The sequence below is a fragment of the Polyergus mexicanus genome, unplaced genomic scaffold, assembly GCF_030449975.1.
Source record: "Polyergus mexicanus isolate NDT 795.1 unplaced genomic scaffold, iyPolMexi1.0 SCAF_6, whole genome shotgun sequence".
NCBI lineage: Eukaryota > Metazoa > Arthropoda > Insecta > Hymenoptera > Formicidae > Polyergus > Polyergus mexicanus.
The window spans coordinates 2,923,493-2,937,482 of record NW_027223326.1 but is presented as its reverse complement, the minus strand read 5'-3'; the positions used below and the strand labels follow the sequence as shown (position 1 = coordinate 2,937,482).

Below are 13,990 nucleotides of genomic sequence, written 5' to 3'. Positions count from 1 at the left end.
TTAAGAGCCAGTGTCACTTGATATCGGTAGCTGACAGATCTGCGTTATTGGTCGCTTTAGAGTGGTTTTGGCAGTACGCAATGTAACTACTCGGACATGCCCATCCGATCCCGGATGTACGTCTAATATTCGTGCGAGTTCCCATTTCGAAGGAGGTGCCAAATTATTTTTCAATAATACCAGCTCGTTAATTTTGAGCTCCGGTTCGTTTTCTCGCCATTTACGCCTTTGTTGCAATGTATGCAAATAATCAGAAGACCAAGAACGCCAGATCTGCTCTAAAATCGCACGCACTTGCTGCCATCGAGACAGCCGATTCGAATCGATATCTAAAACAGATTCTTCAGGCGGACTTACCAACGGGCGACCGACTAAAAAATGACCCGGAGTTAACGCGGAAAAGTCATTCGGATCATCATGTAACGCGGAAATCGGGCGGGAATTTAGGCAAGCCTCGATTTGACACAGCAGCGTAGCGAACTCGATCTGCGATAATGTTCGGGAACCAATCGCTCGTTTCAAATGAAACTTTAATCCTTTGACACCGGCTTCCCAAAGTCCGCCGAAATGCGGAGCTGAGGGAGGTATAAAATGCCATTTTATGTTATCATTAGCGATAGCGTCTTGTATTTGAGGGTCAGCGACAAGTCGCTGAAAGGTAGTGTTTAATTCGCGGTCCGCGCCTTGAAAATTAGTGCCGTTATCACTGTACATGTCGGATGGAAGACCGCGACGGCTTGCAAATCTCCGAAAGGCGGAGAGAAAACCGTTAGTAGCGTAATCATCTACGTATTCTAAATGGACGGCCTTTGTCGAGAGACAAATAAAAACGGCAACATAATATTTTTTGGATCGTTGACCGCGGCCGACTGACGGAAAAATATTCATCGGCCCGGCGTAATCGACGCCTGTGTGCGAGAACGGAGCCGAAGGCGTGACGCGGGGCTGGGGGAGATTCCCCATCAGCTGTTGCGAGGTACGTGCGCGTTCGCGTACGCACTTTACACAACTACGTATAAGAGATTTTACACTGGTGCGCGCTGAAATTATCCAATAATTTTGGCGTAAAATTCTTAACATTAATTGAGTGCCTCCATGAAGAGAGGCTTTATGAGCTTGAGCGATTAATAAATCCGAAATTCGATGTTTCGGTAAAATTATAGGGTGCCGTTCATCATAACTGAGTGACGAATGGTCAATCCGCCCGCCAAGGCGAATTAATTTATCTTTCCCGAGAAAGGGATAAAGCGATAACAAAGAACTGGATCTTGGCAGTAAACTTTTATCGTTTAACGCTTGAATTTCGGATGGAAAATGACGTTGTTGCACGTAATGGAGCCAAAACAAGGAAGCTTCTTTGAGTTCGGCAGCGGACAAGCACGTCGTATTCACGTTCGTATTGGTCGCGCGACATTTTAGATTATTAATAAAACGTTGCACGCGTGCCGTGACTCGAATTAACTTCTTCCATGTAGAGACTTCGTTCGGTAATTGCCACTCCAGAATATGTTGAGCATGACAAACGATCGTATTACGCGTTTCGGTTTCGATTATCTGACGATCGGCCTCAAGTGGATCTTTTAATTTATCATGGATCGGCCACGCGGTAGAAGGGGAACGCAACCAGGCGGGGCCGGCCCACCAAAGTTCGAAATCGCGGAGTTCAGCTGGTGACAAACCTCGCGACGCGCAATCCGCTGGATTTTCTTTAGATGGGACGTGATTCCATTTAATCGACGGCAGCCGAGTTTGTACTTCCGATACACGATTCGCCACATAAGTAGTCCATCTTGATGGATGGCCTCGTAACCATGCGAGCGCGACCGAAGAATCTGTCCATCCGTACGTCGGAATGTGCTGCATATTTAACGATTTTTGCGCGAATTCTAGCAATCGAGTTAATAAGACTATGGCATTTAATTCTAGACGCGGCACGCTAATCGTTTTAATCGGCGCTACCTTTGATTTTGCGGTTATTAAGACTACTGAAAACTCGCTGAGCGATCGGAGAATTCTTAAATAAACGACAGCGGCGTACGCTCGATTAGACGCGTCGGCGAATCCGTGCAACTCGATAGCCAAATTTTCCGGATGCATTCCAGTCCATCGCGGAATGCGAATTTCTTTTAAATTTATGAATTCCGCACAATATTTTTTCCAGGGCTCTAACAAGTCCGCCGTGATAGGAGAATCCCAATCGAGTTTTCTTAGCCACAGTTCTTGAATCATAATTTTCGCGGTGATTATTACCGGAGAAACCCATCCCAGTGGATCGAAGAATTTCGCGATAAATGATAGTATCAGACGTTTCGTATTCATATTGACCGAAGGTGACTCGATTTGAAAACGAAACGAATCTTCTCGTGGTATCCACTCAAGTCCGAGCACCTTAAGCGTATCATCCTTATCGAATGTACGAGCGATAGCGAGTTCATGCTCTCCCGGAGGAATGTCTGTTAATAATTCTATAGAATTGGCAGCCCATTTGCGTAAATGAAAACCGCCTCGCGCCATCAATTTCGTAAGCTGATCGCGACTTTCCTTTAGCGACGGAACTTCATCGGCGCCAAATAGAACGTCGTCGACGTAAATAGAATCTTGTACTATTGTTTGTGCTTTTGGAAAGGAATGACCTTCGTCGATAGCTAATTGATTGATAACGCGCATGGCTAAATACGGAGCTGGAGCAGTACCGTATGTAACTGTAAGCAATCGATAAGATTGTATCGGAGAATTAATATTAGATCGCCAAAAAATCCGCAAAAAATCGACATCGTCTCGATGAACGCGGATCTGTCGAAACATCTTTTCGATATCGGCGGTGTACACATAACGAAATTGACGCCAACGAAGGATAATTGAGGACAAATCGCGTTGTAATTTAGGCCCGGTCATTAAATGATTATTTAATGTAGAACCATTGCTCGTTTTGCACGACGCGTTAAATACTACGCGAAGTTTCGTCGTGCTGCTAGACTCGCGTAGTACCGGATGATGCGGTATATACACCGCTTGGTTAAGCGTCGGATTTTCGTCGGAGACAGATTCCATATGACCCATAGATTTATATTCATTTAAGAAAGAATGATAGGGTTTCGCGAGATCCGGATTTTTTCGTAGGCGTTGTTCTAATTTCGAATAAAGAAGCGCGGCAGTTTCGCGCGAAGCTCCTATATCGAGCGGAGGGTTGGTTTTAAATGGTAACTGTATTATATAGCGGCCGTCTTCGGCACGCTGATGTGTTTCGATAAAATGTTGTTCGCATTTTTTATCTTCTTCCGACAGCGGAAGTTCGGAAGAAATTTCCTCGATCTCCCAAAATTTTTGAAGGAGAGAATCGAGCGAAGGAATTGTTACGCAATTTAATGAAGTCGCGGAACCGGTAATTGAATTAGAAGTGCCGGTAGGACCGGATAATATCCATCCTAAAGCAGTAAGCTGGGCCGTCGGAGTGCCGGTCGGACCATGTTTTACCTTTTGCTTTAATAACGATCCATATAAATCTGATCCGATGAGCAGATGGATCGGATGATTGCTAAACGGATCCGGATCCGCGAGAGATAATTTCCGTAAATGCGGTCAATAATCTACGGTTTTAGTCTTTGAGCCAGCGTATGACGTAATTTTTTGATATACGAAAGCAGTCAAAGAAAAGGTTGAGGAACCTCGCCCATTACAAGACTCGAGAGTAAGAGACACCTGAGATTTCGCTACGCCACTGTATCGTTCGCCGAAACACTGTACGTGGAGGCTCGCGCGGGAACGTTTCGTGCGCATAGTTTGACACAACGATTCCGAAATAAAGCTAACAGCCGAGCCTTGATCTAACAACGCACGAACTTTAAATTTACGTCCTTCGATGGTACGCAGTATTACCCATGCGGTGGCTAGTAACACGTTCGGCGGATTTTTCAGCGGCGAATGAATCGTTTGAACGGAAGCGACGGCGGTCTCGTTCTTTATCTCAGGGGTGGCCGAGCCGCTCGGTTGAGCGTTAAGAGTTTTGTTTTCCAAAACAGAATTTTCACCAATCTTCTGTACTGGTATATTTGATGCACGATGCAAGAGCGTATGATGTGCTCGTCGGCACAAATTACAGCGTTTTTTACTCTTGCAAGAGGTCGGGAAATGGCCGACTTTTAAACAATTAAAGCAACATTTGTGTGATTTGAGAAACTGAGTTCTCTGTTCGACGGATTTACGCTTAAACTCGTCGCATAACATCAAATTATGATTGCCGGAACAATTCAAACATTTTTCGGTGGCTACGTTATTCACCGAGGCCCGATTAGAGCCTTTATTTTTATGAGACGAAGTATCGGCATTTAACTTAGAATGATCGGTTAGTCCTCGAATTCGCAACGTCATAAAATCTCGAATCTCTTCGTACGTCGGAGATGCGGTTGATTTACCGCGTTGCAGATTCCACTCATTACGTGTGCGTGGACTAAATTTTTGCGAAACAATATAGACTAATAAGTCATCCCATTTTTCAACAGGTCTGCCTAAATTTGTTAACGCGGCTAATGACGCGGCAACGGTATCGCGTAAACTTTTGAGTTCGACAGCGGATTCCGTTTTCATAATAGGCAAATCAGCGAAAGCTTGAATATGCGCATGAATAATCGCGTTTTGATTATCGTACTCTTCAATAAGTAATTTCCACGCACCATCGTAATTTGCGTCTGCAATCTTAACATGATTAATTAATACAGCAGCTTCGCCCGTGACACTGGCTTTTAAATAATGTAATTTCTGCGTATTCGACAGCGATTCTTTCGAGGCGACGAGCGATTCGAATATTCCGCGGAAGTTTTCCCATTCCGCGAAATTACCGGAAAATTTCGGCAACGGGATGCGTGGTAATTGCAATGAAACCGCACCAGACAATTCGCGGGAAGAAATGTCGCTTACCGTTGATGCCGCATTTGGGTCGCACCGGGAGAATTTACCTATCACGTCTGCGAGGTAGTCCGCCGCTTCGTGGTAGACGTCCTCGGCCGTAAAGAATTCCTCCTCGGTGAAGTATGGGACTGTACGCTGTTCGTCGGCCGTTGCTATTTGCTGAAGCTGGACGTTGAGACGTTGACACCTTTCCCATAATGTCTCCAAGGCGTCCAGTCGACTCTTCGCCTTGTATTGCGTGACGTTGGCCTTGCCCATTTTCTTAAAGTTGGGGAACACTCGTTTCATCGAGCTTATTGTAATAGATTGCTCGATGAGGAGGCCCTGCAGCGAGTCCGTCATGATGGTAGGCCGATAAGATGAAGCCTTTCAGCAACAATTCACCACCTTTGGGTTGTAGAGATGCTGAAGCGTGACGACTGGTCCGTCGCACGCGGATGTGCGAAGACGCACTATAATTTTCACTTAACAGTGCCGCGCGCTAAAGCGTGCGACAACTATGTGTAACTGCGGATTACGCAGGACGCACTCTGAGGTGCGGAGTGCTAAAGAGCACAAAGATTGCACTTAAGCTGTGCAAAGCGCTAAGAAGCGCGAGATTTGCGCGGCACTGCGGATTACGCAGGACGCACTTTGAGGCGAGGAGTGCTAAAGAGCACAAAGATTGCACTTAAGCTGTGCAAAGCGCTAAGAAGCGCGAGATTTGCGCGGCACTGCGGATTACGCAGGACGCACTTTGAGGTGCGGAGTGCTAAAGAGCACAAAGATTGCACTTAAGCTGTGCAAAGCGCTAAGAAGCGCGAGATTTGCGCGGCACTGCGGATTACGCAGGGCGCAAATAATAATGATATGTTGTGCTTAAGAGCACAACTTTAATAATGCAAAGGGATGCAAGGTTGACTTCGCGCACTTTATTTTCCCGGAAGTCCTTTCAACGCACTCGCGTTATTATTTACGGCAGCGGAATGCGGATAGATGTTTTGATATCGCGCACCGTCTCCGTCTCGCGATAGTTTTTATAAGTGCTGTTACCTTAGCGTGTCAGCGTTCTCACTCGCACTCCGCGAACTGATTACCGAATCACTATCTGTTTTTCCAAAATCCGACTCGAAGGACCATTCTCACTCGCACTCCGCGAACTGATTACCGAATCACTATCTGTTTTTCCAAAATCCGGCTCGAAGGACCATTTAATTTAGCCGCGCCTTCGATTTACACGTCCACATTAACAGAATTTATTTGTTTCGCCGATCGGAGAGATAGGACGTAATTGATTTGTCCGGGTTTAGTTTGTTGAACAGTATTTATTCTTTTCGACACCAACTCCCGGACCGTCTTAGGTAATCGCACGCGACAGCAAGATATGAGCGGACACGCGAATTATCGTTTAATTATAACTTTATGAGCGTTAGGCGTTCGGTGTGCTCCCGGTGAAGACTTGCGACGAAGTGTCTTAACGAAAAACCTTCTCTGCGATCCACGTACAATAGTCCTGGTTGATACGGGTACTACAAAAAAGGAGGAATTTCGATCGTTCGATTCCGAGAGCCAATCGGCTATCGACAACGAGGTGTTTGTCAGAATCGAACGATACGAAGAAACCGCAAACACGGAATGAAAACAAGGCTTCGCACGTAACGTCTCGCTTTAGAACGTTCGAGAAACAAAATTAATAATATAGTTTATAAAACGCTTACTTTCTTGAACAACGTCATTTTTGAATCTTATGAGACCTAACTTTAGGATTAACTCTAATTGGTTATTTTGTGACCAAAATTTACTGTCATTTTGCTACTTGGACTCGAGATCCTTTAAATGTTTAAATCCATTTAAATGTACCATTTTATATAAATGTCTAGAAATTGCTCGATTTCTGTTGTCAATCTGCCGTCAGATTGCGCGCAGGCTCTGCGTGGTTTCTGCTGCCAATCTGCTCACATTGCCTGTCAGCAGGCTCTGTCGACAAAACCTGAGCTTAATGTGGTCACAGATCGCTATGGTTTTGGCATGGAATTCTGATTAAATTTGCTGCCAATCTGCGCGCATGGAAGGTTTCACTTAAAAAATTCAAAGTGATTTTTATATGATCTTGACGGTGCTATTTAAGATCATACTAATATTATTATTTAATGCGCCACTTAAAGCTCTACAACTTTGGTTGGAAACATTTTTCTCAGAAAAGTTTTGTTTTCGAGATATTCGATCGTTTCCAGACTTCTCTAACACCCTGTATATACAAGGTGTAATAAAGCGCCCGTATCAGCAGTTTTTTGAGGAACCAACGCATTTTCGTGAAAAATGTTTCATGCAAAAGTTGTAGAGTTCTAAGTGGCGCATTACATAATAATATTAGTATAACCTTGAATAGCACCGTCAAGGTCATATAAAAATCACTTTGAATTTTTTAAATAGAACTCTCTATTTTTCATTACATATTCTTATAGCTTACCTCGAGAGCTTTCCAAAACATTATAATAAAGTATTTTTTCATCAAGTACTTTTTAAGTTATTTTAATCTGACATATTTTGATATAAAAAATAAAATATTTCGTAAAATATTCAGTTTTCAATAGTCTTACCGTAATACTTTTATGTACAGAATAATGAGACAAATCAATTAATGCAAAAAAAAAATAAATAATTGTTTAAAAAAATACATTGTAAATAATTTTTTTAAAAACAATTATTTTTTTATACTAATTGATTTGTCTCATTATCTGTACATAAAAATATTACGGTAAGATTATCAAAAACTAAATATTTTACGAGATATTAAATTTTTTATATCAAAATATGTCAGATTAAAATATAAAATAACTTAAAAGGTACTTTTAATGAAAAATACTTTATAGTGTTTTGGAAAGCTCTCGAGATAAGCAACAAGAATATATTATGAAAAATAGGGGGATGAATTTAAAAAATTCAATTTGATTTTTATATGATCTTGACGGTGCTATTCATCATACTAATATTATTATATAATGCGCCACTTAGAGTTCTACAAATTTTGCATAAAACATTTTTCACGAAAATACGTTGTTTCCTCAAAAAACTGCTGATACGGGCGCTCTGTTACACCCTGTATACATATACAGGGTGGCTCCGAACGTTCCAGCCAGATTTTGAGATCTTATAGGAAATTTAATTCTGAACGAAAAATTTCTTATAAACATGGATCGAAAAATGTTTCCTTAAGAAGTTATTACTCAAAATCTTCTGATGCAAAGGAAGAGCAAAAGGTGAAAAGAAAATGAAATAAAAAGAAAATGAAACTTAATAAATTTTTTGAAAAAACGATAAAAATAAAAAATAAGAATCTTTTTCTTTTATGAAAACAAAATAAATTTTTTAAAACTAAAATAGTACGTAATAGTAGAAAATGAATAAAGACATGAAAAAACTAACTGTTCTCAAAATGTCCCCCCTTAGTTCCAACACACTTTCGGCATCGCGAGAAACAACTTTTGTTTCGGTACTTTTTGTTAAAAGACGCACATTTTCCATGATATTTGGAAAAATGTATAAAATAATCACGATTTCAGAGGTTTTTTTAGCGATAACTTCTTAAGAAAGCATTTTATTTCAGTACTTTTTGTTAAAAGACGCACATTTTCCATAATATTTGGAAAAATGTATAAAATAATCACGATTTCAGAGATTTGAGCGATAATTTCTTAAGAAAGCATTTTTCGACTCATGTTTATACGAATTTTTTTGTTCAGAATTAAATTTCCTATAAAATCTCAAAGTCTGACTGGAACGTTCGGGGCCACTCTGGTATAATAAAAAAATTGTGTAAAATTATAATTATAGTGGCTTTTGACTCACTATAAATTTTATACTTTTTTATTTATTGTTCTTGGTGACCTTTGTAATACTTGTATACTTGAAAATCGATATATATGAATATCGACTTTCATTGGAGTGTAATTTTGATCATCTGAGTGATTTAACATTTTCTGCACAATTTTTTACTAACTTTTTTTACTTTTTTGCAATATTTTCGACATTATCTTCGACAAGATAAGAAACTCTAGTATTTTTTGGGATGTATGGTATGAGAGTTTCTTCTAATATACAACTTTGTAAATCTTCTTTTTTTTAAATGTGGTCTGCACATAATATCCTGCCTTCTGAAGTAATGCCGGAAACTACTTAATAAAGTAAATTTTCATTATTTGTTGATACATTAATCTACAGTCTACCGAAAAAAACGACATACGTTCCAATAACACTAAAGAGTAAACAAATACTTTTAAAAATGTTTTTGAAAAAATTTGGAAAACATTTTTAAAACCATTAAAATAGTGAGTTAAATCACTTTTTATTTATTGAAAAAAGATCTAAATTTTAACATTTAAGAAATGTTTTTTAGATGCATATAAATGCGTTATACAAATAATTATTTTTTATTCTTAAAAAATTTATTTTACGTTTAAAACACATGTTTTTTTTAATAAAAAGACATTTATATTAAAAAATATATTTTTAATACAATATATAATAATTTCATACATATAAGATTTTATCACACAGATACGCATGCATTCGCTCATGCGTGTGTGAGAGAGATATAAAATGTTACATAAACACATTAAATCATTAAATATTAAATATTAAGATTACATTTTTTAAACATAAAAAAATCATGAGTTTTAAATGTGAAAAAATTTTTTTTTAATATTTTGCACATATTACATATTTTTTATATTTTATTACTTAACACGGTGTATTTTTAAAATTTCTAATTAAATTTTATTTAAAAAAATTATTTAAAATTTTTAAAACTTAATTATTTCTTTATTTTTCACAAAATTCAACTTATTTATTTATAAAATAGTTTTGACATTTTCAAGAATCCGATTTATGTCGTATTTGATATTATTTTAATCGCAAAAATCTTATAAACCCATTATCCGTTTAAAATTATTTTTAAACGGATAAAATGTAAAATATAAAAATTTTTAATGATTTATATGAATTTAAATATTTTATGAAATAAAAATAAAAACTTTTATTTCTTCTTTTACATTTTTGAAAGTAATTATAACCCATACAGCACAGAACATTTCAATTACATTGCAGCAATGTTACAATCTTGCAAGTTGCAATGAAATATTGTTAAAACATTATTGGAATATGGAATTGTAATATTTTATGAGAATGTTACAACAAAACATTTCAAAAACATTACAAAAGACAGTTTTTGATAATCGCTACTTCGTTCGTTTACCACTATGCGGCGCGCATTACGTTATCTATCCCGTATTTAAGTTTTAATTACGATAGTTATATAAAGCTTGCAAAAAGCGGTTAGTAATATTAAAAGTATAATAACTATTTTTATTAGATTAATTTGTCTGATACAATCCCAACACAGGAAATTCAGATATTGAATTAAGTGTTCAGAAATCGGACAAATAATTATCCGAAAAAAATTAAAATTATCCGTTTATTGTTTACTTAAAGTATGGAGTTTAATATTTATATAAATAAAATTTTTATTTTTATGAATTAAATTATTTAATCATTATCAATTTCTTAAACTTGTAAATAATTTATAAAATAGCGATGTTAATTAGATAACAGAAAATTGTTTAATAGTTCCCATTTTTATATAAAAGCAAAAATTTGATAATAATTTTTTAATATGCAAAATGTTTCAAATTTAATAGATAAACTTGGAAAATATATAAAGACATCCAAGAGAGACTTGAAAAAACTCGTTGTAATTGCGTAAATTCACAATCTTTTTTCTTATCTCTCTTGGATGTTTTTATATGTTCTCAAAGTTTATGTATTAAATTTGAAGCGTTTTGCACATTTGTAGCAATGTCTTTAAATATTACAAATACATTGTACTGTAACATTACTGTAGTCTTACATTGAAATATTTCTGAGGGCGAACATTTCAACGTTGCCGCAGGCTTGCAGTAACATTGCAGAAACATTTCGCAACTTCTATGCAATATTACAATGTTTCAATGTAAGATCTATGCAACGTTTTTGCAATCTTTCGGTGCTGTATGGGAACGGACTCATGAGATTTTTTTTTACGTTTAAAATGACATCAAATACGATATAATTTGAATAATTTTTACTTAGATAAATAAAAAAATTTTTTGATTCGCATCTAATTGAAATTCATCCAAATATTGTATTATTTTAATCGCAAAAATCTGTATCCGAATATTTGGTGTTATTTTAATCGCAAAAATCTTATTAATTAGATCAATAAAATTACGCTCCAAAAGATAAAATAAAAAATATAAAAATTTTATAAAAGTTTTTATATATTCGATAGGTGCACTCCGAAACGTTTGATGGAGTAATTAGGACGAAGAATCTTGATCTTCAAAGCAAAAATAGCGTCAAGCGGAGCGCACCTATTGTTATATTGTTTATTTTCTAAAGACTTTGTTTTAATTATACTTGTGTAAATTTGTATATAATAGTCTTTAATGTGCATAGGTGCGCACTATAGGACATCCAACCGAATTTATAAATTAAAAAATTAATTAAATTAATAATAAGTAAAAATAAATTAATAATAAAAAGCTATAAATTAAAAGCATAATTTGATTAAAATGCATGATTGCTTAAATGCTTGATACTTTTGTTCCAAGAATAAGAAAAAAAGTAAAAGTAATTTATTGCAGATATTTTCTACATTATATTCAATCAAGATTAAGAAAAATTTATTTTAGGAAATTTATTTCATTGCACATGCGGATATACCTAAAAATAGTTTATTTAAAATAAAGTATTATTTATTTAAAATAAAGTATTTTAAATAAATATTTTAAATAAATATAATTATTAAATACTTTGCTGCAAATTTGCTAAGTAAAGATTGAGAACGTAGTTACTGCATTGGCCGCTAACCACGGTATGGCGCTGAAACCAGTGAGAAATGCCGGTCTCGCCTTAACCCGGGTCTTTGGCTATCTGTCTATTAATCTGTGGCTCCATAAAGTTAGCCGGTCAACATTCACTTCCATAATTTTTTTTTTACGAATCGTTTGTTGGTGATTGTTGGCCTAATTACAACATTTGTTGGTTAATATTTTTTTTGAAAATACGAAAACAAAATTTTGTGTGAAGTTAACCGAAAAGATATTATTTTTGTTTCAAACTTAGTTCAATCGATGCACAATCGTTTATTGGTCGCGGAAAAACTAATTAAAACGCTTGTTGGCTCATATTTGCCTTGAAAAAAGAAAAAAACTAATGCTCTCTAATGGAATGGCAAGGGGGGGGGGGATCGTTTGGAGTATTTTGTATGACAATGCCGTGACATATACGTGAAATTTTAAGTGCGAAAGAATACAGTACAATTATTAATTGTTTACGGACAGCATGAAAAACAGGTATGCAACAAAAAATCTGTATATAAATAATAAGGATATTGTAATAGTTTTCTACCATAGATATATAGATTGGATTGAGCATTGCGAGATAGACAAATATGCGCCTGCTGTAGAAAGAGAGGTACTAAATGAGAGGCCTATGTTTATCTCTTTTCCTAGCATCTTATTGTTGATTTTCTATACGGAGAGGGACAAAATATCCTAAACAAATCACAGAGCTGTATTAGCATCTTAAGACATTACTTAAGACGGCCTTAAAATAAGAACTGACTTTGAATACCGGCCTATGTCATACTGTTGAAATTGTGTATGTCATCCAAAAACTCTTGATGCATTGTAAAAGGTCGCGAGAGCCAATAACAAATCTACCTTATTTGGAATCACTTTTCCATATTTAGTATCTCTTTTCAATAGCGACTGCGCACACGTCGATTCTTTGCAATGCATTATGGGTTTTGAGATGCTCCTGACTTAACCTTCTTTTATATAACTTTAGTCCATTCTATATGTTTATGTTTTCCACATTGCCTATATATATATATATATAGGCAATGTGGAAAACATAAACATATATATATATATATATATATATATATATATATATATATATATATATATATATACAATATATATATATATATTTACAATGTGATCACGCAGTCTCCGCAGTCCGTCGCTAAATAATAATTGTGCAGCAGTTAACAATACGTAGCATGAAGATTCGATACGCTGTGAGTGAGCAGGTGAGTGACTGAGTGCGTGAATGAGTGACCGAATAAGAGAGTGTATGAGTGTTGTATAAAAAAAAGAAAGAGAGTGAGAAAAAAAATGTATGCGTACGTGCGTGCGTGTATATAAACGTCTCTCTCTCCTTCCCTTCCTCTTTCTCTCTCTCTCTCTCTCTCTCTCTCTCTCTCTCTCTCTCTCTCTCTCTTTATCTGTCTCTTCCTTCCTTTTACGCACACTCCGCCATACACACAAGTACTCTGCGTTGATACCACTGCTTACGGCGATTTAGAACAACTTTCGCTAAAGTGACGTTAAGTACTCTGCGTTGATACCACTGCTTCTGACGTAACTCTAAGACATTTTCTTCTTTACCAAAATTTTATTTAAAGAATAATTTTATGTTTTAGATAAAATAGTTAGCGACTCATGCGGTGGTAGTCACGCATCGCACGATCAGTTGCGGCGCGTTGCGCCGCTCCTGCCTGCCTTCTGTACTCGCCGCGTGATTTGCTAACTATTTTGCTTATAATTCAAAGATTACGCTTCAATTCAAATTTTGGTAAAGGAAAAATCGTCTTAGAATCAGGAATACGTCATTTTAAGGATGGAAGGTTGTTCTGAAACACCCTGTATATATAGTATATAGTTAATATCGAGTATTCTTTCAAATTTTATTTTTGTTACAGAATAAGTATATAAATAGTTATTCAGTACAAACTTTTATTTTCGTTATAAAATAAGTATATATAGAGTATATATATGTTTATATTCAAAATAAACTTTTATTTTTATCTTTTAACAGAATTATAATCATAATCCCAGACAGCACAAAACATCCTCAGGATCATCCTGAATATGTCCCAGGACGGTTCAGGACATTTGTAGGATGTTTTAAAATATTATTATAAATATATTTATAAAAATTTTATATGCATACATAATTAATTTTAGTTGTGTCGGAGTACTCTGCGTTGATACCACTGCTT

At 36.3% G+C, this 13,990-nt stretch overlaps 1 protein-coding gene across 1 annotated transcript; it reads right to left on the bottom strand.

The window, feature by feature from the left end:
- On the bottom strand, nt 1-5,247 carry LOC138934151 (uncharacterized). Its single transcript, XM_070297596.1, has 2 exons — nt 3,811-5,247; nt 1-3,480 (listed from the first exon to the last, which is right to left on the bottom strand). Exons 1-2 carry the CDS (start codon nt 5,245-5,247, stop codon nt 1-3), a joined length of 4,917 nt encoding a protein of 1,638 aa, XP_070153697.1.
- Between the last annotated feature and the right edge of the window lie 8,743 nt (nt 5,248-13,990).

Coding starts and splice junctions, on each gene's coding strand:
- LOC138934151 (XM_070297596.1), bottom strand. CDS start 5,247: ATGACGGACTCGCTGCAGGGCCTCCTCATCGAGCAATCTATTACAATA. Junction 3,481..3,810: donor TGTTAGATCAAGGCTCGGCT/GTTAGCTTTATT, acceptor TCGTTATTAAAG/CAAAAGGTAAAACATGGTCC.